Source organism: Polypterus senegalus, chromosome 4 (assembly GCF_016835505.1).
Source record: "Polypterus senegalus isolate Bchr_013 chromosome 4, ASM1683550v1, whole genome shotgun sequence".
NCBI classification, from domain to species: domain Eukaryota; kingdom Metazoa; phylum Chordata; class Cladistia; order Polypteriformes; family Polypteridae; genus Polypterus; species Polypterus senegalus.
In genome coordinates this window covers 229510687-229537847 of record NC_053157.1, presented here as the reverse complement: position 1 = coordinate 229537847, position 27161 = coordinate 229510687, and the positions used below count along the sequence as shown (strand labels likewise).

At 40.6% G+C, this 27161-nt stretch overlaps 1 protein-coding gene across 2 annotated transcripts; it reads right to left on the bottom strand.

Annotated features, from left to right (window-relative positions):
• Positions 1-3140: 3140 nt before the first annotated feature.
• On the bottom strand, positions 3141-25617 carry LOC120528117 (zinc finger protein 664-like). 2 transcript variants are annotated; one of them, XM_039752158.1, is made up of 3 exons: positions 25541-25617; positions 12576-13120; positions 3141-6960 (listed from the first exon to the last, which is right to left on the bottom strand). In XM_039752158.1, the coding sequence occupies exons 2-3, from the start codon at positions 13018-13020 to the stop codon at positions 6020-6022; spliced, it is 1386 nt and encodes a 461-aa protein (XP_039608092.1). In that variant the 5' UTR covers positions 13021-13120; positions 25541-25617; the 3' UTR covers positions 3141-6019. The 2 variants fall into 2 exon arrangements, with proteins under 2 accessions (XP_039608092.1, XP_039608091.1); XM_039752157.1 differs by having other exon boundaries at positions 25498-25580.
• Between the last annotated feature and the right edge of the window lie 1544 nt (positions 25618-27161).

Here is a 27161-nt window from a genome sequence, read left to right as displayed (position 1 = left end):
CCCACGCCATCTCCTTCTGTTCACAGGTTATAAAGTAATCAGATACAGCTTGAAGCATCTGCATGTCTTCCTTTCCCATGCTGTAAATCAAATCTAGTCTTAGGCGCCCATCTCTTCACAGGTGATAAAATCATCAATACAGCTTGAGGCATCTGCTGGATTCCTAATTCAATTAGATGTTACTGTGATTGATTACTGGTACAATTCAGGAAAACAGAATGCTTTGATGTTGAACTGCCCATGAAAATGTCCTGTATTTAAGTTCAACTTGTTATGTCTTGAGCAAAATATAAAATATTATGAAAACATAGACAAAACCTTGCAGGTTTTGTATACCACCACAACAAAAAAAGACAAAAGAACACACCAAGCAACTCCATGCAAAGCACAAGCCATGGGATGAAGATAAAGAACCACCCAAGTCACTGAATATCCAAGTCAATCATGAAGAAATGGAAAGAGCATGGAGCAGTTGTAAGTCTGCTAGAGTATGCCATCCACAAGAGCTGAAGATGACGAGTGAAGGTGGTCTGAGAACTTTGAAGGGGTTACAAACTAAAGTGGATGATATTGGAGAGAGACTGAGCTGATGACAAGTCTGTCCGTGTGCCTCTCCAGTCACAGTTTTATGGGAGAGTGGCAAAGAGAAAAAACACAAGAGGACATCTTGGCAGAAGGCACATGTGAGACAGCAAGAAGAAGGTTCTTTGTTCCAATGAGACTGAAATTGCGCTTTGTGTCCATCGGGACAAAACAACATGTGACAACAACATGTTATCAAAAACATACCAGCTCCACCATGAAGTGTGGTGGTGGCAGCATCAGGCAGTGGGAATACATCGAGCCCCCGAAGGCTCATGATGGGTAAATGAGTAGGGAAAAAAAAAAACACTACAAGGAAACCTGGGTGACGTCTTCAAGGAGCCTGAGACTTGGGAGAAGACCAGAGGGCTGTTCCACGAAGCGAGCTAACCTCAAAATCCAGGCTTATTTCGATAATCCCGTCTTAATTTCTCGAAATTCGGTTCCACGAACGAGGCTAACCTGAAGATCCGCTTAATTACTATGCCAACATATGCTCTTGGACAAGCCTGCTCCATGGCAGGTTAGTTGTGAAGCTTAGTTTAGCTTGATGAATATGATTGGACAAGCCATGTGATGTCACAGCATGACATTCTGCGGGGCTGGGATTATTCTGCTGCTGTTCACTCCCTCTTTCGCACACATCGACCCTCCAATATAAAATTATTACAGATTACATGCAGGTGATTCTAATTAGTTAGAAAGTATAAAATGACAAGAAGTGCATTGAAGGCTTTTACATGAATAACCATGGCGTGCCCATTTATTAATAATCCAGTTGATGAGGGAGCGAGGCTCATTCGTAGAGCTTTAAGGCAATAGGTTCCACAATTACTTGCCCAGGATAGATCCGTTGCATTTTGGATGATTATTTATCTGAGCTATAGATTTAGTAGACACAGTATTGCATATTTGTGTCAGTTATTAGAACCTTACATTTCTAAAAACACACGTCGCTCTAAAGCCCTTACGGTTGCACAGTCTTTGTGTATCGCTTTGCGTTATTTTGCCAGTGGTTCATTTCTGTACAGTGTGGGGGATGCTGAACATTTAAGCAAAGCTACAGTGTGCCGTGAAATCAGGAAGGTTTGTGTTGCATTAAAGTCCTTTTTAAATATATTCATTACCTTTCATGGCCACCGAGGAATTCTTGCCATTAAGGAAACTTTCTTTGGAATTAATGGCGCTTAATCATTAAACATCTACTCATTTATAGCACATAAATCATTACCTGATAAGTAACTGAATTTAATTTGTCAGGCTTTCCTAACGTCATTGGAGCCATTGACTGTACACACGTGAGGATAAAGGCTCCAGCAGGTCCAACAGAGCCTGATTACATAAACCGCAAATCATATCACAGTATTAATGTACAGGTAAGTACTGATAATATCTCACATTTATATACAAGAGGTGAAAGTGTAGTCGTCCAACATTAGCAATGTATGTCATTACCATTTCCTAAAATGTTTCAGATGGTATGCACTGCTGAACATCTAATTTCAAACATTGTGGCAAAATGGCCAGGATCAGTACATGATGCCAGAATTTTTTGCGAGTCTTCACTGGCTCAAAGCCTCAGACAAGGCAAGTCAACTAAAATTCAAAAATATACTATAGTTTATTATACTACAGTCTAATGTGTCTACTTTCCATTATAGGAATTTTTCCTGGTGTGCTGCTTGGTGACAGAGGATACCCATGTCTACCGTTTCTTCTCACACCATATACAGATCCTGCAACACAAGCAGAAAGACGTTTCAACCATGCCCATTGTAAGACAAGGGCACGCATTGAAATGACATTTGGACAGTTAAAATCCAGGTTTAACTGCCTGCGGCATCTCAGAGTTACACCAGACAGAGCGTGGGACATTGTAGTAGCCTGTGCAGTTTTGCATAATGTGGCAATACTGCAGCAGGAGCGTATGCCAATAATGACGCATTCTTCACTTGCTGCCAGGGCCTTTTCATTCCACTCATGTTGCTCCTGAAACCAAGCATTATTAATAATTATATTAATAATTACAATTATATATCACTATTTATCCAAGATGAACCCATATAATTAACATGCTGTCCTGTTTATCAATGTGTTAAAATAACCTTAAAGTACCTTACAACTGGTAACAAAATGCATATGTAAAAGGAAATTTTAATGACTATACATTTTGAAGGCATGAAACTGTTCTCATTTAGTTAATAGTTTGACATCCTTAACACAAAAGTTACTAAAATCATGTTCTTACGCATTTAACTTGTCAGCTATTTTCTGCCATGCAGCCTCACGAGCTTTGATAATACAGCTTGTGTTCCCCTTTCTAGTTATTATAGCTTTGTAGTCCTCATAGGCTTGTAATAATAATTCTTGCTCCGCCTGCAAAAAAAACGCAGCTCTTTCCTTAGTTTCCATTCTTACTTATCCAGCATCGATTAACAAGGCTGCCTTTTATATCGCGTGGACGCCAAGACGAGCCTCGCTTATCAAGCTTGGCTTGAATTAGCGGAGATTAAATACACCTGAATTTTGTTCGTGGAACTCAATGAGCCTGAAGTAAACTGTCAGGCTAACTCAAGCGAGGCTATTACAAATAATCCTCGATTTTATAAGCTCGCTTCGTGGAACAGCCCTCAGGAAAAGAACAAGCCAAAGCTACAGAGGAATGGCTGCAAAACAACAACGTTATTGACCTGGAGGGGTCAAGTCTGAGTCTAGATGACAATCCAATGGGGAATCTGTGGCTGGACAATCTGACACCTGACAGATTCTGAGCAGTTTGACAAAGACGAATGGAGGAAAACATCAGAGCTGATTGAGAGAGAGAGACCTGTGAGCACAGACTCACGGCTGCCATGGTTGACATCTACTAAACACTGACATGAATGGGGTGAATTCTTATGACATCAGTTATTTCCTGTTTTGTATTTGTAATTCATTTACATCGCTTTGGCGAGCTCTGCTTTCACTTTGCCATTAAAAAGTCTTTTTCTGTTGATCAATGCTAATAAAGCCAAATTTGAAAACGTCCAAGGAGTAAGTACTTTCCTGGATCTTCTATATTCTAGCATTCTCAAAGCCACCAAAGACAATTCAGGATACCCAGGGCTGGACACCAGGCAAGAAACAAGACATTTAACAGGGAAGAGCCCACCCACATAGACACACGCACAAGGGGCCAAGTTGGAATCACCAAATAACCAAATGTGCATCTTTAGGGATGTGCAAAGAAAGCAAGAATAAAAACCACAGGGTGAACATTCAATGTCCAGGCACTGGATCCATGTGGTGGCAATGCAACTAAGTACAGTGCCACTTTTTAATATCTTTGCTACGTCTCTTAAGGATTTGAATGTGTAACTTGTAACTGGCGATGACCAAGACTGTTGATACTTCTTGACATTTGGGTTTCTGTGAGTACGGTTACAACAGTTGGAGCACAGGCAGGTGAAGTGACCTGCTCATGATCATATAGTGTCAGTCACAGGATTTGAACCCATAATCTCTGATGGGTTTAAAGACTAAAGTCTTAATGACTAACTGCCACTTCTCATCTCAAGGCACACCCAGTCATATGGGGCCAATTTAGAGTTATCAATTGCCCTAATGCACACTCTTTGGGATGAAAGAAGAAAATCTGGAGTACCCGGAGAAAAGTCCAGCCAGGCAAAGAAAGAACATCCAGCTTCACACAAGACATTGACTAGTCTGATCTCCTGGAACTTTGAGGCAGCGACGTCAAACATTGACTTACTGTGTACTGTATGCCACCTCCAGAGTAACAGTAAAAGAATAGAAAATTGAATTACCTACTGACTGATGTCTTTGTCCCAGGTGACTTACATCACGTGAGATACAATTGCTTATATTTCTTTTGTATCTCCATAACCTCTGGGTTTGAAGACTAAAGTCTTAACCACTAACTGCCACTCCAACTTCCATAATGGACTTGAATTTATTTCTGATGAAAACCTTGGAGATCCAAATACTGCTGACCTGCATGTAGTTTTTCCCTGCCTTGTGTACATTGCTAATTGCCTAATCGCCTGCTCCAGCTACCTTGATTTGGATCAAACAGGTTCGCAAGTGTTGGTGAGACAATTTTATTTGCATTTATTTTTTGATTTTATTTTTGCTCCATCAGCAGTCACTTTCCCATAGTTGCTGAATATCACTTCTTTAACACCACATACACCATTTAGGAATCATTTCATCCCCCCAGGTCAGTGCATCTTTATTCTCAGTTATTCGTTCTTATATGTGATATATGGTTTATCTCTAGGGCTCATATGATTTACCTGTAGCAGAACTTTGAATTTCTACCATTTCTTGGCCCTCAGTAAATTGTTTCCCACAATAAGGTATGACATTCTACACTAGCACTGTAAGAAACTCTTACTCTGTTTTTAGTTTGCCTCTTCTAGTTCTTCCATGTGGCCAGGTCTTGGCGCAAGAGGTCGGCCCACTTTCTATCACTTCTCTGGATGTGCCAGTTACTGGTTTACCACCCACCTTCCCAACAGTTTACTGCAATTCCGAAGACATCCGAGTTGATTTATAATTTGTGTATCCTGCCCTATGTGTCTGGCCTGTCTTTATTCACAAAGAAAGCTACACCAAGTTTCATTATCTTAATGTTTTGTGGCTAATTTGTTTAAATTTATCAGGTATACATGCAGCAATAATAAATACCGGCTTATGGGATCGGTCAGTTTGTGTCGCAACCAAGGCACCCTTCTGATCCCAAAACACAGAACATAAGGACACTCAGTTGTTTGTATGTTTGATGATAAACATGCAGGAATATTATTGTTGTGTAGAAGTCTTTATGGAGGTCATTTGTCACGTGAGAGGAGTAAGATAGAGGAGGGATAGTCTCTGGATTTTGCCTGGCCTCTTTACCTTTCTTCAAGTCTGAATATTTTTGCAGGAGGTTGTAATGTGGCCAAGCGTAATTCACAAACATTCAGTCCGCGTAGGCCAGAAAACAGATGGATAGCTTAAACATTGCCTTATTCAACAGCTTGTGAATGGAGTAAAATCTTCCCTTTCAGTTCATTCCTACTATGCTTACTTTATGGCTTTTCTCGTATGACTTTGTGATGACTTTATGTCATAACAGCCAACTCTTCCTGTCTTTTTCATTTTGCTACAGTCCTGATGCTTGTAGACAAAAAAGCATGTTACTTCACAATAGTTCTTTGGCATATTTGATGGACTGGACTTGGAAAATACTTACATATGCTCATCCTTTGCTCCACAATTGGCAATTTCCACAGTATCTTGCCATTTTTTCAGCTTCCACCCAGAACCAGACTTTCTCTCCTATGCTGGACTGCTGTGTCAGTTGTTCAGCATCTTTCAATGAACTGAACAACTGATATCAGCATTTCTATCAAAAGTCACCTCAAGGAGCAGCTGGATTAGCAATTCCACTGTTTTATTTCCTCTTTCTAGTGTGAACTCTTAAATGTACCTTAAGGTGGCTTATGCAGGAGAAGCGTTTGTCACATTCTGTACAGTGATGAGGCTTTTCTCCAGTGTGAATTCTGGTGTGTATGTGAAGACTACTTCTGTGTGAGAATTGCTTGCCACATTCAGAACAACCATGTGGCTTTTCCCCAGTGTGAATTCTGGTGTGTCTTTTAAGATCTCTTAAGCACAGAAAACGTTTACCACATTCAGAACAGGAATGGGGCTTTTCTCCAGTGTGAATTTTTGTGTGCAACTGTAGACTGCCACTATGTGAGAATCGCTTACCGCATTCTGGGCAGCTATGAGGTTTTTCTCCAGTGTGAACTCTTGTGTGTGCTTTAAGATGGCTGATACGCGAGAACCGCTTCCCACATTCATTACAACCATGGGGTTTCACTCCACTGTGAATTCTCAAGTGAGTCTGAAGATGGCTTGTTTGTGAGAATCGTTTTCCACATTCAGGGCAGCAGTGAGGCTTCTCACCAGTGTGAATTCGTGTATGTGTCTTCAGGTTACTTACGTGTGTAAATCGTTTGCCACATTCATTACAGCAATGTGGTTTTTCTCCTGTGTGGATTCTTGTGTGTATTTTAAGGACACTGAGCTGTGAGAATCGCTTACCACATTCTGTACAGCAATGTGGCTTGTCTCTTGCATGTATCCTCTGATGATCTTTACAATCAGTTTTGCTTTTAAAGTTTTTCCCACAGTTCTGGCATACATACAGCGACAATGAGTTAGTATTTTGCAGCTGTTGACTCTTGGTGGCATCTCTCCTTGTTAGTTTTGCAGCCGCAGGAGTTGAGGATTTCTTCACATTTTCATTGCATCGTTTTTGCTGAGGTTTGCACTGAAGAGAGTTTGGCACAAAGGAAGATGGAGAGACGCTGCCACATTCTTGCAAATCTGATTTAAAAACAGACAAAATTATTTATTGAGAAAATATCTAACTTATAAATAAAATCACAACTTAATTATTAGCTACTGTTCAATCTTTATATTTATTGTATGTATACATACAGTGCCTTGAGAAAGTATTCAGACTCCTTCATTTTTTATACATTGTTATGTTGCGGCCTTATGCTAAAACCATTGAAATTCATACTTCAGATCAGCGTTTCTCAACCTTTAAGTATTTGTGACCCGAGTTTTCATAACAGTTTTAATCGCGCCCCCTAAGGTTTTTTTGAAAGGAGCCCACTAATACCAATTTGTTATTTTTAAATGAATGATATATCATATATGAATATTTTATTATACCTACTTAACTTTTATCAACATTTATCTAACTCTATATTTATTTTTCTAGTATCAGAATGTAGTTTAACACTAGAATTACCAGAGTCTACGAAGAAACTCGTAGTTTCTGCCCACCTTCAAACCATTCGCACCTCTCCGCCAGCATCTTTTGTCTTCTAAATATGCAGATTAAGACAAGCAGCAAGCAGCCAGCTATTCCATCCCCCACTGTTGCAGAATGTTCACTAAGTTTTCCCAGCTCATGCCTTGTTTAATTATCTGGGAGTGACTGAACTGCTGGAGTTTTAGAGTGGAAATAATAGATTGTTATTTGGAACACATGCAGTAATCTGTGTAAACACATTGTTAAAAAAGAAACTTTTTCATATTTTAGCAATAAATGTTACAAAATGTATGCATAAACTATAGAATATATGAAGCCTGATTTCCAGATCAAATAAAAACTTTCACAAAAGGTTCAAGAACGATACAACAGCTTCCATGGTGTAGCGCTAAGATTTGCTGTCTCAGAGCGCAGCAGGCTTGCCGTGCCTCAGAGACCAGAGTTCGATTTCTCGCTGGGGAGAAAGTGTTGTTCTTGTTTTCCTTTTTTCACATCTTCACGCCCCACAGTTTGAGAACAACTGCTTTAAATATTGCAATTTCTTAATAGATTTGCAAAAACTCCTAAAATCCTTTTTTCATTTTGTAATTCTGGTATAATAAGTGTTGTTTAGTTAGTAAAAATGAACAAAAACTCCTTATGGACAGTACAGACCAGAGGTGTCAAACTCCAGTCCTGGAGGGCCACAGTGGCTTCAGCTTTTCATTCTAGCCATCTTCTTAATTAGTGACCAGTCTTTGTTGCTAATTAACTTCTTTTGCCTTAAATTTAATTAACTTGACTCAGGCCCCTTTATTGTTTCTTTTTCCCTAATAAGCAGCCAAATAACAGTGAGACAGAAAATGAGCCTCCACATGACCAGCTCACCTGTGCCCGTCACAGAATATCTGAAAATAAAGAAAGGTGAAGGTGGTCTCAGTAAGGCTGATCTCTCAGCTCACCAAAATATTTGATGGTATTCTCATAAAAAAAAAAAAAAACGAAAATCAACAGTTTTGAAAAATGCCTATTGTGGCAGAATGAGAGCAGCAACAGGCCATGGAATTAAATAACGTGCTTAATTAACAGCGAGAATAGGCTTCTCATTAAGAAACTGGTTAATCTGTCAGTCAGTCAGTCAGTATCCAACCCGTTATATCCTAACACAGGGGCATGGGGGTCTGCTGGAGCCAAAACCAGCCAGCACAGGGTGCAAGGCAGGAACAAACCGCAGGCAGGGCGCCAGCCTACTGCAGCTGGTTAATCTGATCTGATCAAATAAATTTGATTTAAATATTTGGTGCTTTGTTTTTTTTTGGGGGGTCTACTTCACTGTCTGTACCTGATATATGTGATGTTCATAATTGGGGTAGTAACAGGGGAAGGTTGATGGGGGGGCCTTTTGGGTTTATATACAATGGTGGTCATAATTTGGCTTTGTCAGATAGCTAGTACACAACCTGTACTACATTGAAATTTAACACAACATACCACATTAAGTATGCACATCAGAATTCTCAGCTAACAAATTTTGGCTTCATGGTTATGGCTTTGGTTTCTCCAGGGCCTTCAATACCATCCAGCCATCCCTGTTAAGGGGTCAACTCAGAGATATGCAGGTTGATGAGCCTGTGGTGTCCTGATGATGGACTATCTCTGGGGCAGACTTCAGTTTGTGAGGCTCAAGGAAACTAACTGTACAGATCGACCAGCAGTGCATGTTGGGTGAGACTGCACATCACTGTCATCACTGCTATTATGGTGCCCTCTCACACTGACAGTAAAAAACAACTCATATCACACTTTTTTCCTTGGAATTTCCACTCCCCCAAGCAAGACAATACAAGCAGTGATGTCTCCTAATCCAAGTTCACCCAGGAAAACTAAGATGCTGTCGAGGTCTGAACGAGAGATAAAATATCAATGGCTCAGGCAATGAATACGAAGCAAACTTCCCATTCTGCTGTTGCCTATGGAGGTATATCTGACCTGAAACAGCACGGTGCAGGTGCTATTCATGTCCAAACAGCTAAAGAGCAGATGACTCAGACAGGGATTTCTTGATTCCTTCTACCTCAGACTTCCTCCAAGGTAGACATGGTATGTTGTTGTTGTTTAATTAATTGTATGTTGGCTACTGTAGCCTATATTGTAGCCTTCATTACTCCATATTACACTGTAACACACTGGCCCCCAAGCTCGGCCCTGGAGACCCCCTGGGGCTGCAGGTTTTTGTCCCAACCAACTTCTGTTTTCAATTGGGCTGCTAGCCTAATTACGTAAGCTGTTATTTCCCAGTTTCTGTGTTTTGGGGTCAATGAAGAAATTACAAAAGTAAATGTGGTAATACAATTTAATAAAAAATAAGCAATTACACATGGATAATGTATTTTTTTCATCCATCCATTATCCAGCCCGTTATATCCTAACTACAAGGTCGCGGGGGTCTACTGGAGCCAATCCCAGCCAACACAGGGCGCAAGACAGGAAACAAACCCCAGACAGGGCACCAACCCACTGCAGGATGTTTTTTTTACTTTTTATTTATATTCATCCCGATTTCCCTTCTTCCTTTGCATTATTGACTCATGAGTGGGTCTGACACTGAAGCAGTTGCAGGCTTTCATCATTTAGTTTTTTTCGCCCGGGTGGCTGCTTTGCTTCTTTTTAATTATCACCATTAGGATACAATGGAGGGAGTAGACTACACAGAATAAGGGGAAAAAAATAATAGGAAGATTCTAAAAAAGAATTAAGCATTCAAAGCAAAAGCAAAACATAGAAATATTTCTAAATGTCATATAATATAAAAATCTTTCTGCTGTGCTTTGCTTAAAACAGAGTAAGAGAGAGGGAGAGAGAGCAAAAAAGCAGCTACCTAAAAGACATTATTTTCAATTATTATCACTTATTGTGAATCTGGTTGGAACAAAAACCTGCAGCCACAGGGAGTCCCCAAGACTGAGTTTGGGAACCATTTCTGTAACCAGTAAAACTAGGCAATGAGCAGTGCAAATTGATGGTGAGGATATTTTCATCCATTTGGACCAATCGTTAGGATAGTTTGATTTATTTTATAATTCAAAACTCACACACACTTAACCCGTATCTAAGAATTGTGTCCAATATGGACTTTTGTTTCTTTTGGGATTCACTAGAACTTCACAGTGCTAATATGTTATGCTATGCTGAAGTGCCTCTACTGATAGATAGATAGATAGATAGATAGATAGATAGATAGATAGATAGATAGATAGATAGATAGATAGGAAAGGCAGTATATAACTACTATGATAGATAGATAGATAGAAAGGCACTATATTATTGATAGATAGATAGATAGATAGATAGATAGATAGATAGATAGATAGATAGAGATAGATAGATAGATAGATATGAAAGGCACTATATTATTGATAGATAGATAGATAGATAGATGATGAAAGGCACTATATTATAGATAGATAGATAGATAGATAGATAGATATGAAAGGCACTATATTATTGATAGATAGAGAGATGTGAAAGGCACTATATTATAGATAGATAGATAGATAGATAGATAGATAGATAGATAGATAGATAGATAGATAGATAGATAGATAGGAAAGGCAGTATATAACTACTATGATAGATAGATAGATAGATTGATAGATAGATAGATAGATAGATAGATAGATAGATAGATAGATAGATAGGAAAGGCAGTATATAACTACTATGATAGATAGATAGATAGATAGATAGATAGATAGATAGATATGAAAGGCACTATATTATTGATAGATAGATAGAGAGATGTGAAAGGCACTATATTATAGATAGATAGATAGATAGATAGATAGATAGATAGATAGATAGATAGATAGGAAAGGCAGTATATAACTACTATGATAGATAGATAGATAGATAGATAGATAGATAGATAGATAGATAGATAGATAGATAGGAAAGGCAATATATAACTACTATGATAGATAGATAGATAGATAGATAGATAGATAGATAGATAGATAGATAGATAGATAGATAGATAGATAGATAGATAGATAGATAGATAGGAAAGGCAATATATAACTACTATGATAGATAGATAGATAGATAGATAGATAGATAGATAGAGAGATGTGAAAGGCACTATATTATAGATAGATAGATAGATAGATAGATAGATAGATAGATAGATAGATAGATAGATAGATAGATAGATAGATAGATAGATAGATAGATAGATAGATAGATAGATAGATAGATAGGAAAGGCAGTATATAACTACTATGATAGATAGATAGATAGATAGATAGATAGATAGATAGATAGATAGATAGATAGATAGATAGATAGAAAGGCAATATATAACTACTATGATAGATAGATAGATAGATAGATAGATAGAGAGATGTGAAAGGCACTATATTATAGATAGATAGATAGATAGATAGATAGATAGATAGATAGATAGATAGATAGATAGATAGATAGACTTTATTAATCCTAAAAACAATATTAAAGAGTGATAAAAAGCAAGGTAAAACAGACAATAACTTTGTATAATGTTAACGTTTACTCCCTGTCATGGTATTACTCAATGTCTGGATTATAGTAAATATCAGATATGTATAAACTGTCCTTAACAATGGACATGCAGAGTAACATGCAAATTTAATCAAGTGACATTTTAAGTACTAACATTTTATACATCTAAGTCACTTCTAATGAAATTCCCAGACTCAATTTAGTTTTTTGGAACACTTTAGATACTGCAAAAGTGCATCTGTTTCTCATTTACTCTTACGTATGTAGCAAGACCTTAACAAAGGCTTGTCTTGGTCTTCATAACTCTTATAGATCATCAGTAGGTCGGTTATTCGTGTCAGTGCAGTGTGGAGTATTGACATGCTGGTAAAATGACTTGTTAATATGAAGGATTCACAGGTCTTCCACCAAATATGGAATATCAAGAGAAATGTGTTTCAGTGAAGCCCCCCCTCAGACCACTCAAAAGGCGATGTTTTGTTAGCAGGTCACACTGCAGAGATGAACAATTTACCGATGCTCTGTAAGGGTTTTGAAGACCCAAACAAGTTCAGGTTAAGGTCTTGATACATGAGAGTAAATGAGAAATTTCATTTTTGCAGAACCTAAAGTGTTAACTTTGTTTTCTTAATGGTGTCACTTACTTTTTCCAGGCTCCCCCAGACAGGACTGTAATTTTCTTTTCCTCCTCTGATACATCTCCTCTTCTTCTTCCTCCTTAAACTTGAATGGTCCAGAATGCTGCTCAGTGTGGAGCTGTTTCCTCACAATCGTCCCTAAATGTGCCATCTCGGTTTGTGATGCTGGACAGGATTGAAAGGAATAGTCTCCGTCCAAAGACGCGTCTTCCTTAAAAATGTTCAAGGTTTCATGGTTTTGCACTTCCAGGCTAATGGAAAAGTGCTCCGTGTGCTCCGTTTTAATTGAAAATGCCTCCTCCTCTTCCTCCTCTTTACAAACAGGAATTTCACAATCAGAATCCTCCAGCTTCACATGAAGATCTGCTTGCAGAAGAGGTCCCCAATCACAGTCCTCTTCTTTGATGTGGGTCACCCTTTGCTCCATGACATCGACTTTTGGAGAAACCATACTCAGTGCTCTGCCATGTTGTCAGCGCCTTCAAAAGAGAAAAATGTGCAGATGGATGCCGTTTTACGGCCCATTTCACAGGAAGCTTTTTCCTTTGTCTCTGTGAAGAGAGCAGATCATTTCATTATTCCTTCACAGCTTCACCAAAGATAAGTGAACACTCTAGAGCAGTGCTTCCTGGGGACCCACTCTGTGAGGCTGCAGGTTTTTGCTCCAAAAAGCTTCTGTTTTTAATTGGACCACTGGGCTAATTAAGTGAACTGTTATTACCTACGTTCTGTTTTTTGGGAATGATATAGAAATTAGAAAACTAAGTTTGGTAAAAAAATAAATATACACTAGGGAGTTCCCCTTTCCTGCTCGCTCCCAGCCCTACGCTACATGCCAGCCACTTCAGGTCTCTGCTACTTGTGTTATGAAGAGGGGGGCTGCACACACCCCAAGGAGATGTGGTCGCTCCTCTGAAACCCCCTCTTAAACAGTGATACAATGGGGAACAAATACCTCTTTTTTTTACCTCCTCTTTGCTCGATCAGCTGCTGCTGTGCCACGTGATCTGCATCTCACACGGCGCTTCAAACATTTAAAAGCCTGTACAGCAGCTGTCCTACTCTTTGTCTTTTATTTCCAGCTGTGGGCATGGTTAAATCTTTTGGCACAAAGTCTCATCTCGCAGGACGTGCGTTCTTGATATTTTTTAGTTTATAATTTAAAAACAGAATAAGAATCTGAAAATCTAACAACATCACATTAAAGTTTAATAAACTCTGAAAAGAACGATACCAAACATATATACAGTATGTAGGTTTTAAAATAAGCCTGCTTTAAAGGCTGACAAAAAACGTGACATATCCTCTTTAATAAAACCCCTGTGTGCGTCCAGGTGTCCGTGTGTGTGTGTCTTCTGGTGAAGTGCTCATGCGCGGGCCGTGCAGCACATTGTACCATGCCCCGCCCATGTGCTCGGCACGTGGACGCGAACACACACTGCAAGCTGGGCACACAGTGAATGGCCTTGCCACGGCCGCGCATGATAAGATAGAAAGGACACCATTGCTGGGGAGAGTGCTGACTGGGTAGTTGCGGCAGCGCACATAAAATCCGTTGTTGGGGAGACGCCACATATACAATAATCAGTTGCACGCCCCCACAGATTAAAATACTTGCTGGGGAACTGCACAGTACTTGCTGGGGAGACGCCTCAGGCACGATTATAAGCAGCACGCCACACATTACATCAGTTGCTGGGGACACTCTGCTGATTGCCCACTGTTGTGACAGAAAATTAAAGTCATATTACGGACATCACTGCCAGTATTACTGCGAGAGAAAATTAAAGACATATTAAAGTGATGCATATTACAGCCACCTACAAGCCAGTATTACTGTAGGAGAAAATATTACAGACATATCTACTAACAACATGCCACCCAAAAAAAGGACACGTCAAGTAGGACAAAAGACACAGACAATCAAATCCTATATAAGCAACATCTCCTGGAAGAACGGTCAGCTCAACAAGTAAACATCAACAAAAGAAAGGCTGAAAGACAAAGAAAAATACGAGCAAATAGATCGATTGAAGAAAAAGAAAATGAGCGTCAGAAAAACACTAAAAGAGAAAGACTCAAAAGAGCAAACCTCAGAAAAAGTCGGCATTTACTTGCCAGAACCAGTATTCAGCCACGGTCAGTTATATGTTGCATTATCAAGAGTTAGACGTTTTCCAGATGTTGATGCCAAGGTTGTAGAGATTCCTGAACAAGGTAAACTGTTCCCAAACTCAGACAGAATATTTACAAGAAATGTTGTCTATAATGAAATTGTATAGAAAAATTTCATGAGGTAAAAAAATTGAATATTTTACCTAAATATTTTCTTCAGATATTGTGTATTACAGATTGTTACAAAGTTTTACACTAAGGCAATATTAATTATACTTAGTGTATTGTCACTTACGTTTCTATTTTATTTTTATTATTATTTTACTTTAGGCTTCTTGAAAAAATATTTTTGACAACAAAAAAATTAAGACAAGAAACAGAATGAAGTCAAGGTCCCTTGCCATGTAATATAGACTGTTCCTACTAATGTTTATGCACTACTGTTCTAGCGCCTGCTATTGTAACGGGCTTAAGGTCTAGTATTATATATATTGTCAGGGATGCCAGGGGCCATGACCCGGCCAGGACACCATGAGGGACCGGATGTGGGTCTGCACCCACCCTGGATCACGTGGAGGTCGCCTTCCTGGTTGCTTTGGGGGCCACAGGTTCAGGGCACGGAAGCCCCACCCTGTAGTGGCCCGTGGTCACCACCAGGAGGTGCCCCAATGCCTTGGGGGCCTGTTGCCCCAGCCATTTCGCCACACCAGGAAGTGCTGGGGGGGAAGACTTTGGACGATACCCGGAGAGCTTCCGGGAGAACAGCTGGGGCGTGGCCAACGGGGGAGTGTCGGAAGCACCTGGAGCTCATCCGGGTCATGTATAAAAGGGGCCGTCTCCCTTCATTCAAGGCTAGAGTCGGGTGGAAGGAAGAAGGCAAGAGAGGAGAGTGGAGGCGGCCCGAAGAAAGGCATTTGAGTGGCCAGGACTGTGTTGGGATTTGTGCACTTGTGGACTGTGAATCTTAGTGACCATATATCTTGTAAATATTGTAAATAATAAACGTGTGGTGGTGATTAAGAACATGTCCGCCTGTCTGTGTCCGGGTCGGCTCCACACATATATATATATATATATATATATAAACTGCTCAAAAAAATTAAAGGAACACTTTGAAAACACATCAGATCTCAATGGGAAAAAGAAATCCTCCTGGATATCTATACTGATATAGACTGGGTAATGTGTTAGGAACGAAAGGATGCCACATCGTTTGATGGAAATGAAAATGATCAACCTACAGAGCCCTGAATTCAAAGACGCCCCAAAAATCAGAGTGAAAAAATTGTGGCAGGCTAGTCCATTTTGCCAAAATTTAATTGCAGCAACTCCAAATTGTACGCAGCACTTTGTATGGCCCCTGTGTTCTTGTATACATGCCTGACAACATCGGTGCATGCTTCTAATGAGATGACAGATGGTGTTGTGGGGGATCTCCTCCCAGATCTGGACCAGGGCATCACTGAGCTCCTGGACAGTCTGAGGTGCAACCTGGTGGCATTGGATGGACCAAAACATAATGTCCCAGAGGTGTTCTATTGGAATTTAGGTCAGGAAAGTGTGGTGGCCAGTCAATGGTATCAATTCCTTCATCCTCCAGGAACTGCCTGCATACTCTCACCACATGAGGCCAAGAATTGTCGTGCACCAGGAGCCACTGTACTAGCATAGGGTCTGACAATGGGTCCAAGGATTTCATCCTGATACCTAATGGCAGCCAAGGTGCCTTTGTCAAGCCTGTAGCGGTCTGTGTGACCCTCCATGGATATGCCTCCCCAGACAATCATTAACCCACCACCAAACTGCTCATGCTGAATGATGTTACAGGCAGCATAATGTTCTCCATGGCTTCTCCAGACCCTTTCACTTCTGTCACGTGCTCAGGGTGAACCTGCTCTCATCTGTAAAAGCACAGGGCACCAGTGGTGCATCTGCCAATTCTGGTATTCTATGGCGAATGCCAATCAAGCTGCATGCTGCTGGGCAGTGAGCTCAGGGCCCATTAGAGGACATGGGGCCCTTGGGTCACCCTCATGAAGTCTTTCTGGTTGTTTGGTCAGAGACATTCACACCAGTGGCCTACTGGAGGTCATTTTGTAGGGCTCTGGCAGTGCTCATCCTGTTCCTCCTTGCCCAAAGGAGCAGATACTGGTCCTGCTGATGGGTTATGGACCTTCTTTGGCCCTCTCCAGCTCTCCTAGAGTAACTGCTTGTCTCCTAGAATCTCCTCCATGCCCTTGAGACTGTGCAGGGAGACACAGCAAACCTTCTGGCAATGATACGTATTGATGTGCCATCCTGGAGAAGTTGGACAACCTGTGCAACCTCTGTAGGGTCCAGGTATCACCTCGTGCTACCAGTAGTGACACGGACTGTAGCCAAATGCAAAACTAGTGAAGAAACAGTCAGAAAAGATGAGGGGGGAAATGTCAGTGGCCTCCACCTGTTAAACCATTCCTGTTTTGGGGGTCATCTCATTGTTGCCCCCGTAGTGCATCTGTTGTTAATTTCATTAACACCACAGCAGCTGAAACTGATTAACAACCCCCTCTGCTACTTAACTGACCAGATTAATATCCCATAAGTTTCATTGACTTTATGCTATACTCTGATTAAAAAGTGTTCCTTTAATTCTTTTGAGCAGTATATATATATATATGGTTGAATAGTTTTACTGTCAAATAATGCAAAGAGTATGCAACACATGTTTCTCCCTAATTCTGGGCTCATCAGGTGTACACACTCACTGCACCCCCTCTCGGGGAATCGAACCTCGGACGTCAGTGCTAGAGGAGAAGCCTCTCACGTTGCACCATGGCATGTGGTTCGTTTATTTGACAGTATGTAAATCGTGGTAGTTACATTCATGGCATTCGTAGTCTGAATCACAACCTGATTATATGGGTGGTTACCTACCAGGTAACGCTTGTGGTTGGTCTGCGAGCCTGCAAACATCCGCCACAGTGCCCTCTTTCAGTTGCAAGAAGCAAATCATAGAATGGTTGAATAGTTTTACTGTGAAATAATGCAAAGAGTACACAACACGTGCAGATTGTGATTCAGACTACTGCTACTATACTACTATATATATAGGGGGTGGTCCAGATCCAATTATGCAATTTTCATTACGCTATAACTTATTAAGTTTATTACAGAGAAAATCACCCAAAAAATCCCAGACCATCAAGAAGCGTGTGAACTGACGACATGAAGAATCGACTGGTATCGTCCCCGCATAAATCAAAGTCATCAAGACAATCTGGATCTGCATAATTAGATCTATATATATATATATATAGATTTATATATATATATATATATATCTATATATATATATATAGATTTATATATTGATTTTCATTCTGCTTTTCTAGTTGTTCTAATTGTTTCATTAATCAATTTTTCACTAATTAGTTGGTCTCACACTAAAGTAGTTGCAGCATTTGATTATTCAGTGTTGTTTGCCGGTGTGTCTGCTCTGCTCATTTTTAATTGTCATTAATAAGATACAACGAAGGGGGAAAGAGCAAAATATAACGAAATCAACAAAAGAGAGTCAAGCATTTAAATCTAGAGCAAAGCAGAAATATTTATAAATGTCTTGTATGTGTAAAATCATGCTGCTGTGCTTTTCTGAATGTAGAAAAAGAGAAGAGAAAAAAAATACCAGGTGATTAATTGAGATCAGTGCTATCAGGTGTTATCACTGATTATGAATCTGGTTGGAACAAAAACCTGCAGCCAGGGGTCTCCAGGACCGAGTTTGGGAAATGCGGTGGGTTGGCACCCTGCCCAGGATTGGTTCCTGCCTTGTGCCCTGTGTTAGCTGGGATTGGCTCCGGCAGAACCCCGTGACCCTGTGTTCGGATTCAGCGGGTTGGAAAATGGATGGATGGATGGATGGGTGGGTGTTCTAGAGCAGTGGAAGTCAAGCCTATGACATGTTTGTTTCCATAGCTAAGCATGGACAACCATAAGTATGCACCATGTGATGTTATTATCATGACAGTATAAAGGTCTGCCTTTTGCACTTCCAGGTTGTCCAAGATTTTCTACTGCAATTATCTTTAATGTGGAGTTCCTGGTTTTGTAATTAGGCTCTTTGACCAATATGCAGTTTTGTGTTTCGGTTTTGGAGTACAGTGTAGTCATTACTTTTTGTCTTGGTTTCTGATTATATTTCATTTTCCTCATTTTTTTTTTTTTTGCCACATTTATCTGCCTCAATTTCTCTATGCATGAAATAGATACAAGATAAATATAAAAGCAATAACAAAGAAGTAAAAAATGATTCATTAGGTTTATGAAGACATTTAAGCCGAAAGAGAAAATAGACAAACAAAATAAGAATGACATTATCCAATTGATAAAGGTCAAGCAGAAGTGATGTGTAAAGTGATACAGCTTGTTCTATAGTATCAATCTGTTGTTATTACATTGTGGCTTTTGCTTATATTATCATCAAATAATAAAATGTTATTTTCATGAATCAAAATATATGGTTTTCAAAACAGCTGAAAAGTGCTAGGGAGGCTAGGGTTATAGAGCCAAAACACTGGGGATGGCAGGTTCAAAGGTGAATATGTGAAAACAGATCTCAGTTAATTCTAAATCTAAATTAATTATAAATACACAATCAATTATTTTGTAATTTAGATTTGTCAGTATTCATCCCTTTTAATATGCCAGTCCTAAATCATCACTAGTGAAACCCATTAGTTTTAGAAGTCCCATTATTAGGTCAATGGAGATCATTTAGAGCTTCACTTGATCATAGTCTAAACTGACCTAACTGTATGTGGAAGGGCCAATGTCTGGGGAGTCAGTATGGTGGGCTAATTAACACAATGAAGACCAAAGAACACTTCCAGCAACTCTGTGAAAAGCAAATGACAGGGGATGGAGACAGAAAAACATCTAAGTCAATGAACATCCAGTTAAATCAATCATGAAGACATGGAAAGAGTATGAGAGAGAGAGGTTAGGAGCACCCACCACATGACAAACCAACTCAGGACCCCAGATTTGGACCCAAGCAACAGGTGATACCTCAGCACCACACTAGTTCAGAAGGAATGGAACCAGTGTTAGTTTTTTTTTTTTACAGTGTTTGGAGTGCCAAATCTGCCACCAACCCCCAGGTTTTTCCCTGAAGGTTGGAGGGCCTACATGCAGATTAACGTCATACCCAGGACGGAGCAATGGCAGGTTAAGGGCCTTGATCTGGGGCCCAACGATGGAGAGTCACTTTTGGTGTTTACGTGATTTGAACCTGCAACCTTCTGATTGCCAGCGTAGATCTCCAGCCTCAGAGCCACCACTCTGCCAAAGAGTATGGCACAGTTGCTAAAGCAGACCATTGACGGAAACTGAAGATGATGATGGAGAGGGGTCATTAAGAGACCTCCGAGAACTCTGAAGGAGACTTAAGCTACAGTGGAGGAGACAAGAGGGAATGTTCTGAGGTCAAAAAAATGACAAAAAAAAAATTAAAAGAAAAGTCAAATCACTGAAGGAGTTTGGTGTAATGTGTACCTGTGCCTGCACTACCTGGCACTATTTGTGCATGTTTTAATATATTAAGGGAGCAAACATCATAAGAAAAAACAGATGAATTAAGAAAAACACTACCAATAATAATAAGAGAATGGTCCTAATCAGTCAGGCTGCAAGTAGGGCCATTCTGTTACCATTTTCAACACATTATGCTCAGCTAGAGCTACCAACATAGCAATTATCTTCATCCTTCCAGATCTCTCTTCCCACATTGATACAATCAGCCACCATGATCCTTCCTTACCACCCTCTCTGGCAGTGGCATCAATGGGCCGGCGCACAGGTGGTCTGAGTTCAGCCACTTGGGCAGATCCTACTGTGTGTCTTGGCATAGAGAAATGTCAAGGCTGCACCAAGTAAGCACATATTTGCCCCAAGGATTATTACTGGGACCCTCTCCGCTTCTCTTTAAACACCCCTTCGCTGGGCCCTATCATCAAGTCCTATGGGTTTCCTTACCAGTGCTATGCTGGTGACTCCGTGGGATGAGCTAGAATCTCCACACGTTTCACTGATATCGCAACATGGATGAAGGAGCAACATCTCCAGCTCAACCTGGCAAATACAGACCTTCTCATTATTCCAACGTGTCCATCTATTCAGTACAGCTCACTATTGCTAACTCCCACCAAGTCAGTATCCAACCTTGGAGTGGTGATCATTGACCAGTTGCCCTTTCGGGACCATGTTGCTATGGTCTGTCAGTCTTGCAGATTCACTCTATGCAGCATTCATAAGATTAGACCATATCCAACCGAGTCCAAGCTTTGGACTTGTCATGTCTGAATACTGCAACTGCTGGCAGAATCACAAGCGTGTGTCACCAAGCTGCTGCTGATGATGATTCAAAATGCAAGGGTGTTCAAACAGCTGAGGTGGGCACACATCACTTCTCTCCTCAAATTACTATAATGGTTTCCATTCATGGCACACATTAGGTTTAAATCACTGATGCTTGCCTACAGAGTAGTCAATGGGTCAGCACCGGAGTATATGGAGACACTTGTGAGGTCCTGTGCTCCTTCTCAACCAGTCAGGTTTACTGATGGATGGCATCTGATGATTCCACCTCTCTGTGTGATATCAAATCTCAGCTCTTTTCACATGTGGGTCTTAGCTGGTGGAACATTCTGCCCACCTCCAATTGAGATAAAACAGCTCCTTTAAAACATAAGGAGGTTTCCTTTAAGCATTCAGCTCCTTGGTATAATTCAGAATTGCGATCAATGAAAGCAGCTGGCCAATGCCTTGAGAGAATGTCACGTAAGTATGGCCTCACTGTGCACATCCAGGCTTTCCCTGACCATCAAAGGGCTTACAGAGAAGCACTAACTGCTGCCAAGAACACCCACTATGGCCGAATAATAGAAAGTGCCCACGATAACCTAAGTGTTTTACTTTCTGTAGTTAATAAACTACTTGAACCGCATCTGGCCCAACTACCTCTTCTACTGAAGTATGTGAGAAATTCCTCCACTTTTTCCATAAAAAAATTAAAGATCTAAGTAATTCAACTAACATGAATACATCATCTTTTTGCATCTCTCCCTGTTTTCCCACTCCATCCAGCTCCTTCTCTAAGTTCTCACCAGTCACATCTGCGTTTGTTAATGACCGGCTTCGTAAGATTAGACCGACTACTTGTGTACTGGACCCCATCCCCAGCACACTACTAAAATCCTGCCTTCGTGCCATAATCCTGACTGTTACAACAATAATAAACTCATCCCTTGACACTGGCTCTGTGCCGCTCACTTTTAAAATCACTTCTGTAACCCCAATGTTAAAAAAGTCTGGTCTTGATGCTGACAATCTTAACAATTTCTGGCCTATTTCCCACTTACTTTTTCTGTCAAACGTTTTTGAGCATGTTGTAGCCTCCCATCTCACCAACTACTTAACCACTAATAATTTGATGTAACCCTTTCAGTCGGGTTTCATGGCGCAGTACAGCTGTGAAACTGCTCTGCTACGGGTAACAAATGATTTGCTTATGGCAGCAGACACTGGACAAACCAGCATATTAATTCTGTTTGACACTCAGGTCAGACATGACATTTCACTGTCCAGAATGGAGAACATGCTGGGTATCTCTGGCACTGCCCTCCAGTGGTTCAAGTCCTATCTGACTGATAGGCAAGAGTTTGTTAGTCTTGGCAACAGCAGATCCAGCTTGGCGCCAGACACACAAGGAGTTCCTCAGGGTTCTGTCCTCGGTCCTCTTCTTTTCTGTATTTATATGTTTCCCCTTGGCCATATTATCCGTAGCTATGGACTGGGTTATTATTTTTATGCAGATGATACTCAACTCTACTTCAATGTTAAAAGTGGAACTTCATCAGAGCTTTCTCAGCTCACAACCTGCCTTAGTGAAATTAAAACCTGGATGGAGCAGAACTCTTTAAAATTAAACTGCAACAAAACTGAACTCCTGCAAATTGGGACAAAAATGCAACTTAATAAAATGAACTCCTTCCCAGTCCATCTTGGCGGTGATCTCATCAGACCTTCCTCTACTGCAAAGAATCTTGGTGTCATTTTTGATTCCTCCCTTTTTTACTCCGCCCACATAAATCACATTAAGAGACTTTCTTACTTTCACCTCCGTGACATATCACGTGTTCGCTCCTTCCTCTCCTTCTCTAATGCTAAGAAACTTGTCCCTGCTTTTATCGCGTCCCACATCAATTATTGTAACTCGCTGCTGGCAGGTGTCCTTTCTAATTTTATATCACAGCTCCAGCTTATTCAAAACTCAGCTGCAAGAGTCCTTACTCGAACCAGCAGCAGCGAGCACATCACACCCATCCTGCTCCGTCTTCACTGGCTCCCTGTGTCTTACAGAAATGAATATAGTACTAGGTTGTTGTACGTGTTAGCCTTATGAAAGAAAAAGCCTTAAAATGACACTTTTATTGGCTAACTATTACATATGCAGCTGACCTTCTCCTTCAGGCAAGATGTAATGCCTTGATTACATTACATAAGCCTCTGATGGCAATCTTGTTGTACCCCACACTAACCTGCACTCTTGCCTGGAAGACCTACCTGAATTAATCAGGTCAGCTGACTCCATGAATTCTTTTAAAAACAACTCAAAACTACTATCTGTTCAGGAAGGCTTCAGAACTACTCAGTGACTTCATTATGTGCCTGCTCGCCCACTAAGGTCCTCTCTCAGTTTACCCTCTCTGTCAAGATGCTCATGTAACCTGTCTGTGACCTACGTGTGTGTTTTAAAACAACTCAAAACTAATCTGTTCAGTGTGACTTCATTCCCCTTCTCTCAGTTTACCTCTCTGTCAAGATGCTCATGTAACCTGTGTGTGTGTGTGTGTGTGTGTGTGTGTGTGCGAGAACATCAATTATGTTGTCTGTTAGGCTTTTTTTCTCTGAATTTACTGTTGTAATCTTCATTATTTATTTATTTGGTTTGTACAATGCTATATACTGTATACCCTGCCATTCTTTCTTATATTCTGTAAGTGCCTTGAGCATGGGAAAGACGCTATATAAATAAAATGTATTATTATTTTATTATTATTCTGATTCCCTCAATGTGTTAAAGAATAATTTGAAGACTCTCATACTTGGTGAATTTCTATGCATAGGTTTTGCAACCTAGGATTTGAAACACGCTTCACTTGTGATAAACAGGTTTGCAACCTGTCCTCTACCACTTGTCTCAACAGTCCTCTACACTAAATTAAGTTGTCCTCTGTTGCATAAAAAACATCTGGCAAGTAAACGTAAAAATCCGGTAAAAGAAAATAAAGCTTTTAAAGCTGTGTCAAAAATATTGTGACGTGTCTTGTCACTCCATGGGCTGTAGGGAGTGGAAGCAGTGTTGGGGCGGAGTCTTGGGGGACCACTCTAGACAGGGAGCTGAGTGACAGGTATCACGGTTAATTAACGGTGCGTGGAAAAAAGGGGAGGGGCTGGTCGGAAGTGGTAGTTGATGGAGCTAGAGGAAAACAGCATCACGTTAAGAAGGGAGCGAACAGTTCAAATGCAGGCAAGACGTACATAGGATGAAAGCGCGTTGTTTTGGAGGTGTCCATGTGACACAGAAAACGGGCGGCGGTAGGGCACCGTTTATTTTGCGGAATACCCAATAAAAAGCCAGTCGGCATTTGAAAGACTCCCCCGGACAAGCGGTTCCTGAGTGTGTTTTATTCGACGGGACGTCACAATATTTATTTTTGAATCTCCTCTAAATATAAAAATCAAAGGAGAGCACTTTAAGAAGGTAAAATGCGATAATTAAAAAGTCCAGCTTATTAAACAATGCGACAATCATACCTAAGACTGCTGCACTGATTTGAGGAATTGTTTGGGTTAAAAAAAAAATTCTGCAGTCACACGGATGGAATTGCAGGAACACCGCTCTGTCTCAGTTAGAGAGTAATGTAATGTTTCTTTATGCTTCGAACTTGACGACCACCAGTGGATGCTCACTCATTTAAATCTAAGATTTATAAACAGGCCTCAAGTGGGGAGGACATGGACTTTTAGGAACTGACCATACAGATCATTAGTTGTCAGTTATAATCATCAAAATTAAAAGAAATAAACATTTGAAATACATCAGTCTGTGTGTAATGAATTAATCTAATATACAAGTTTCACTTTTTGAATGGAATTACTGAAATAAATCAACTTTGTCATGATTTTAATCTAATAATAATAATTTTGATTCTAATTTTATGACCGGCACCTGTTTATTCAGATTTAGGCTCACCGCACGCATGTTTTATAAACGACGCCCCTGGATATTAATATAACGGCCCGGTTTACCAAAATTATATTTCTAAAATTCTGTGAAAAATTCTGACCAAAAGCAGTGTATTCATCTTTACGAGTTCATTTAATCAGACGGGTTTTACGGACATGAGTCTTATTTGCTGATTTAAGGGTATATTGTAAGCGCTCCGGAGGCGCTATATAGGAATAAAGCGAATGGCGTTACCGGTTCAATTAAAGAGGCTGCAGTTAGACATGACTAGAATATGAGGATCACTTCAAGTTCGACCTGCAGTTTTTCACACAGGTGTTAATTTCCCATTTTTACCACGTCATGCAAAAAAATCGAAACGTGTATGGAATGAATACGTGGTACACAGAATGGATAAGCCCCAGTCGCACCGTTACGTTTACTCGGTGGCCTACACGGATCCTGCGGACTGGGGCGGCTTGGCACTGCATACTTTGGTCCGCTGCACTTCGTTCTCCAGCCCACAGTACCGCATGAACTCACCGGGTGTCGAGTCCCTCGCTATGCACTCTTCCTTAACGCTTACCGGATCTCCTGCTCGACCGCCCCTCTCCTCTCGCAGGCACACAGACGCCTTCTTGTGTATTTTTTGGACGATTTGCGCCATTAAGCGCATTACTGCCATCTACTGTACGGAGGATATCGTTCTTGCCTTTTTAAAAAATCTATCTGCAAAACTCATATTTGAACCGTTTTTGTAATTGTTTTGGTGCTGATTGAAATGTTAACGTACATAACAGAACAAAAATGCAAAGTGTTCCAGCTAAATACAAGATCGGAGACACTTAAAAGAAGAACTCCCTAAAAAGGATTTAGTTGTTTATGTTGATACATCATTTTCATTATGTGTAGAGGGTATTAAAAAGGCAAATACATTGTCAGGAACTGTTCAATATAAATTAAGGGACGTTACGATCAGACTGTATAATGGACTTGTTGAGTCTGCATGAGGACACAGCAGCACTTGAAGCTTTTAAACAGAGGTGAGCAACCAAGTGCATTATGGGAATGAAGAATGTGTACTGTGACAGACTCCGAGAGTTAAACCTGTTTAGTGTTGATTAGAGCGGATTTCAATTGACATGTTGGTGAAGGGAACAGAGGAGACGAGGAGGTGATGGGTAGGTATGGTGTCAAGGAGATGAATGAAGAAGGTCAGAGGATAGTGGATTTTGCCAAAAAGGATGGACATGGCTGTGGTGAATGCGTATTTTAAGAAGAGGGAGGAACATAGGGTTACGTCCAAGAGTGGAGAAAGATGCACACAGGTAGATTACATCCTATGCAGAAGAGTCAATCTGAAGGGGACTGCAAAGTGGTGGCAGGGGAAAGTGAAGTTAAGCAGTATAGAATGGTGGTCTGTAGGATGATGCTGGAGATCAAGAAGAGGAGGAAAGTGAGGCAGAGCCAAGGATCAAATAGTGGAAGTTGAAAAAGGAAGACTGCAAGGTTGAGTTTAGGGAGAAGGTGAGACAGGTACTGGGTGGTGATGAAGAATTACTAGACAGCTGGACAACTATTACAGCAGATGTAGTAAAGGTGACAGCAAGATATGTGCTTGGTGTGACATCTGGAAAGAGGAAGGAGGAAACGGAAACCTGGTGGTGGAATAGGGAAATACAGGAGAGTATACAGAAGAAGAGGGTGGCAAAAAGATGTGGAATAGTCAGAGAAATGCAGAAAGTAGACAAGAGTACAAGGAGATTAAGGTTCAAGGAGAAGAGAGGGGTGGTGAAGGCTAAAGAAAAGGTGTCTGATGAGTTGTATGAGAGGTTGGACACTAAGAAGGGAGAAAAGGACCGGTGGGCTACAGAGAGGCCGAGCTGGGAAAGATGTGCATCAGGTTAGGGTAATAAAGGATAAAGATGGAAACATACTTACAAGCGAGGAGAGTGTGTTGAGCAGATGGAAAGAGTACTTTGAGAGGCTGATGAATGAAGATAACGAGAGAGAGAAGAGGTTGGATGTTGTGGTGAATCAGGAAGTGCAATGGATTAGCAAGGAGGAAGTAAGGACAGCTGTGAAGAGGATGAAGAATAGAAGGGCCATTGGTCCAGATGACATACCTGTAGAAGCATTGGAGGTGTTTAGGAGAGATGGCAGTGGAGTTTTTAACCAAATTGTTTAATGGAATCTTGGAAAGTAAG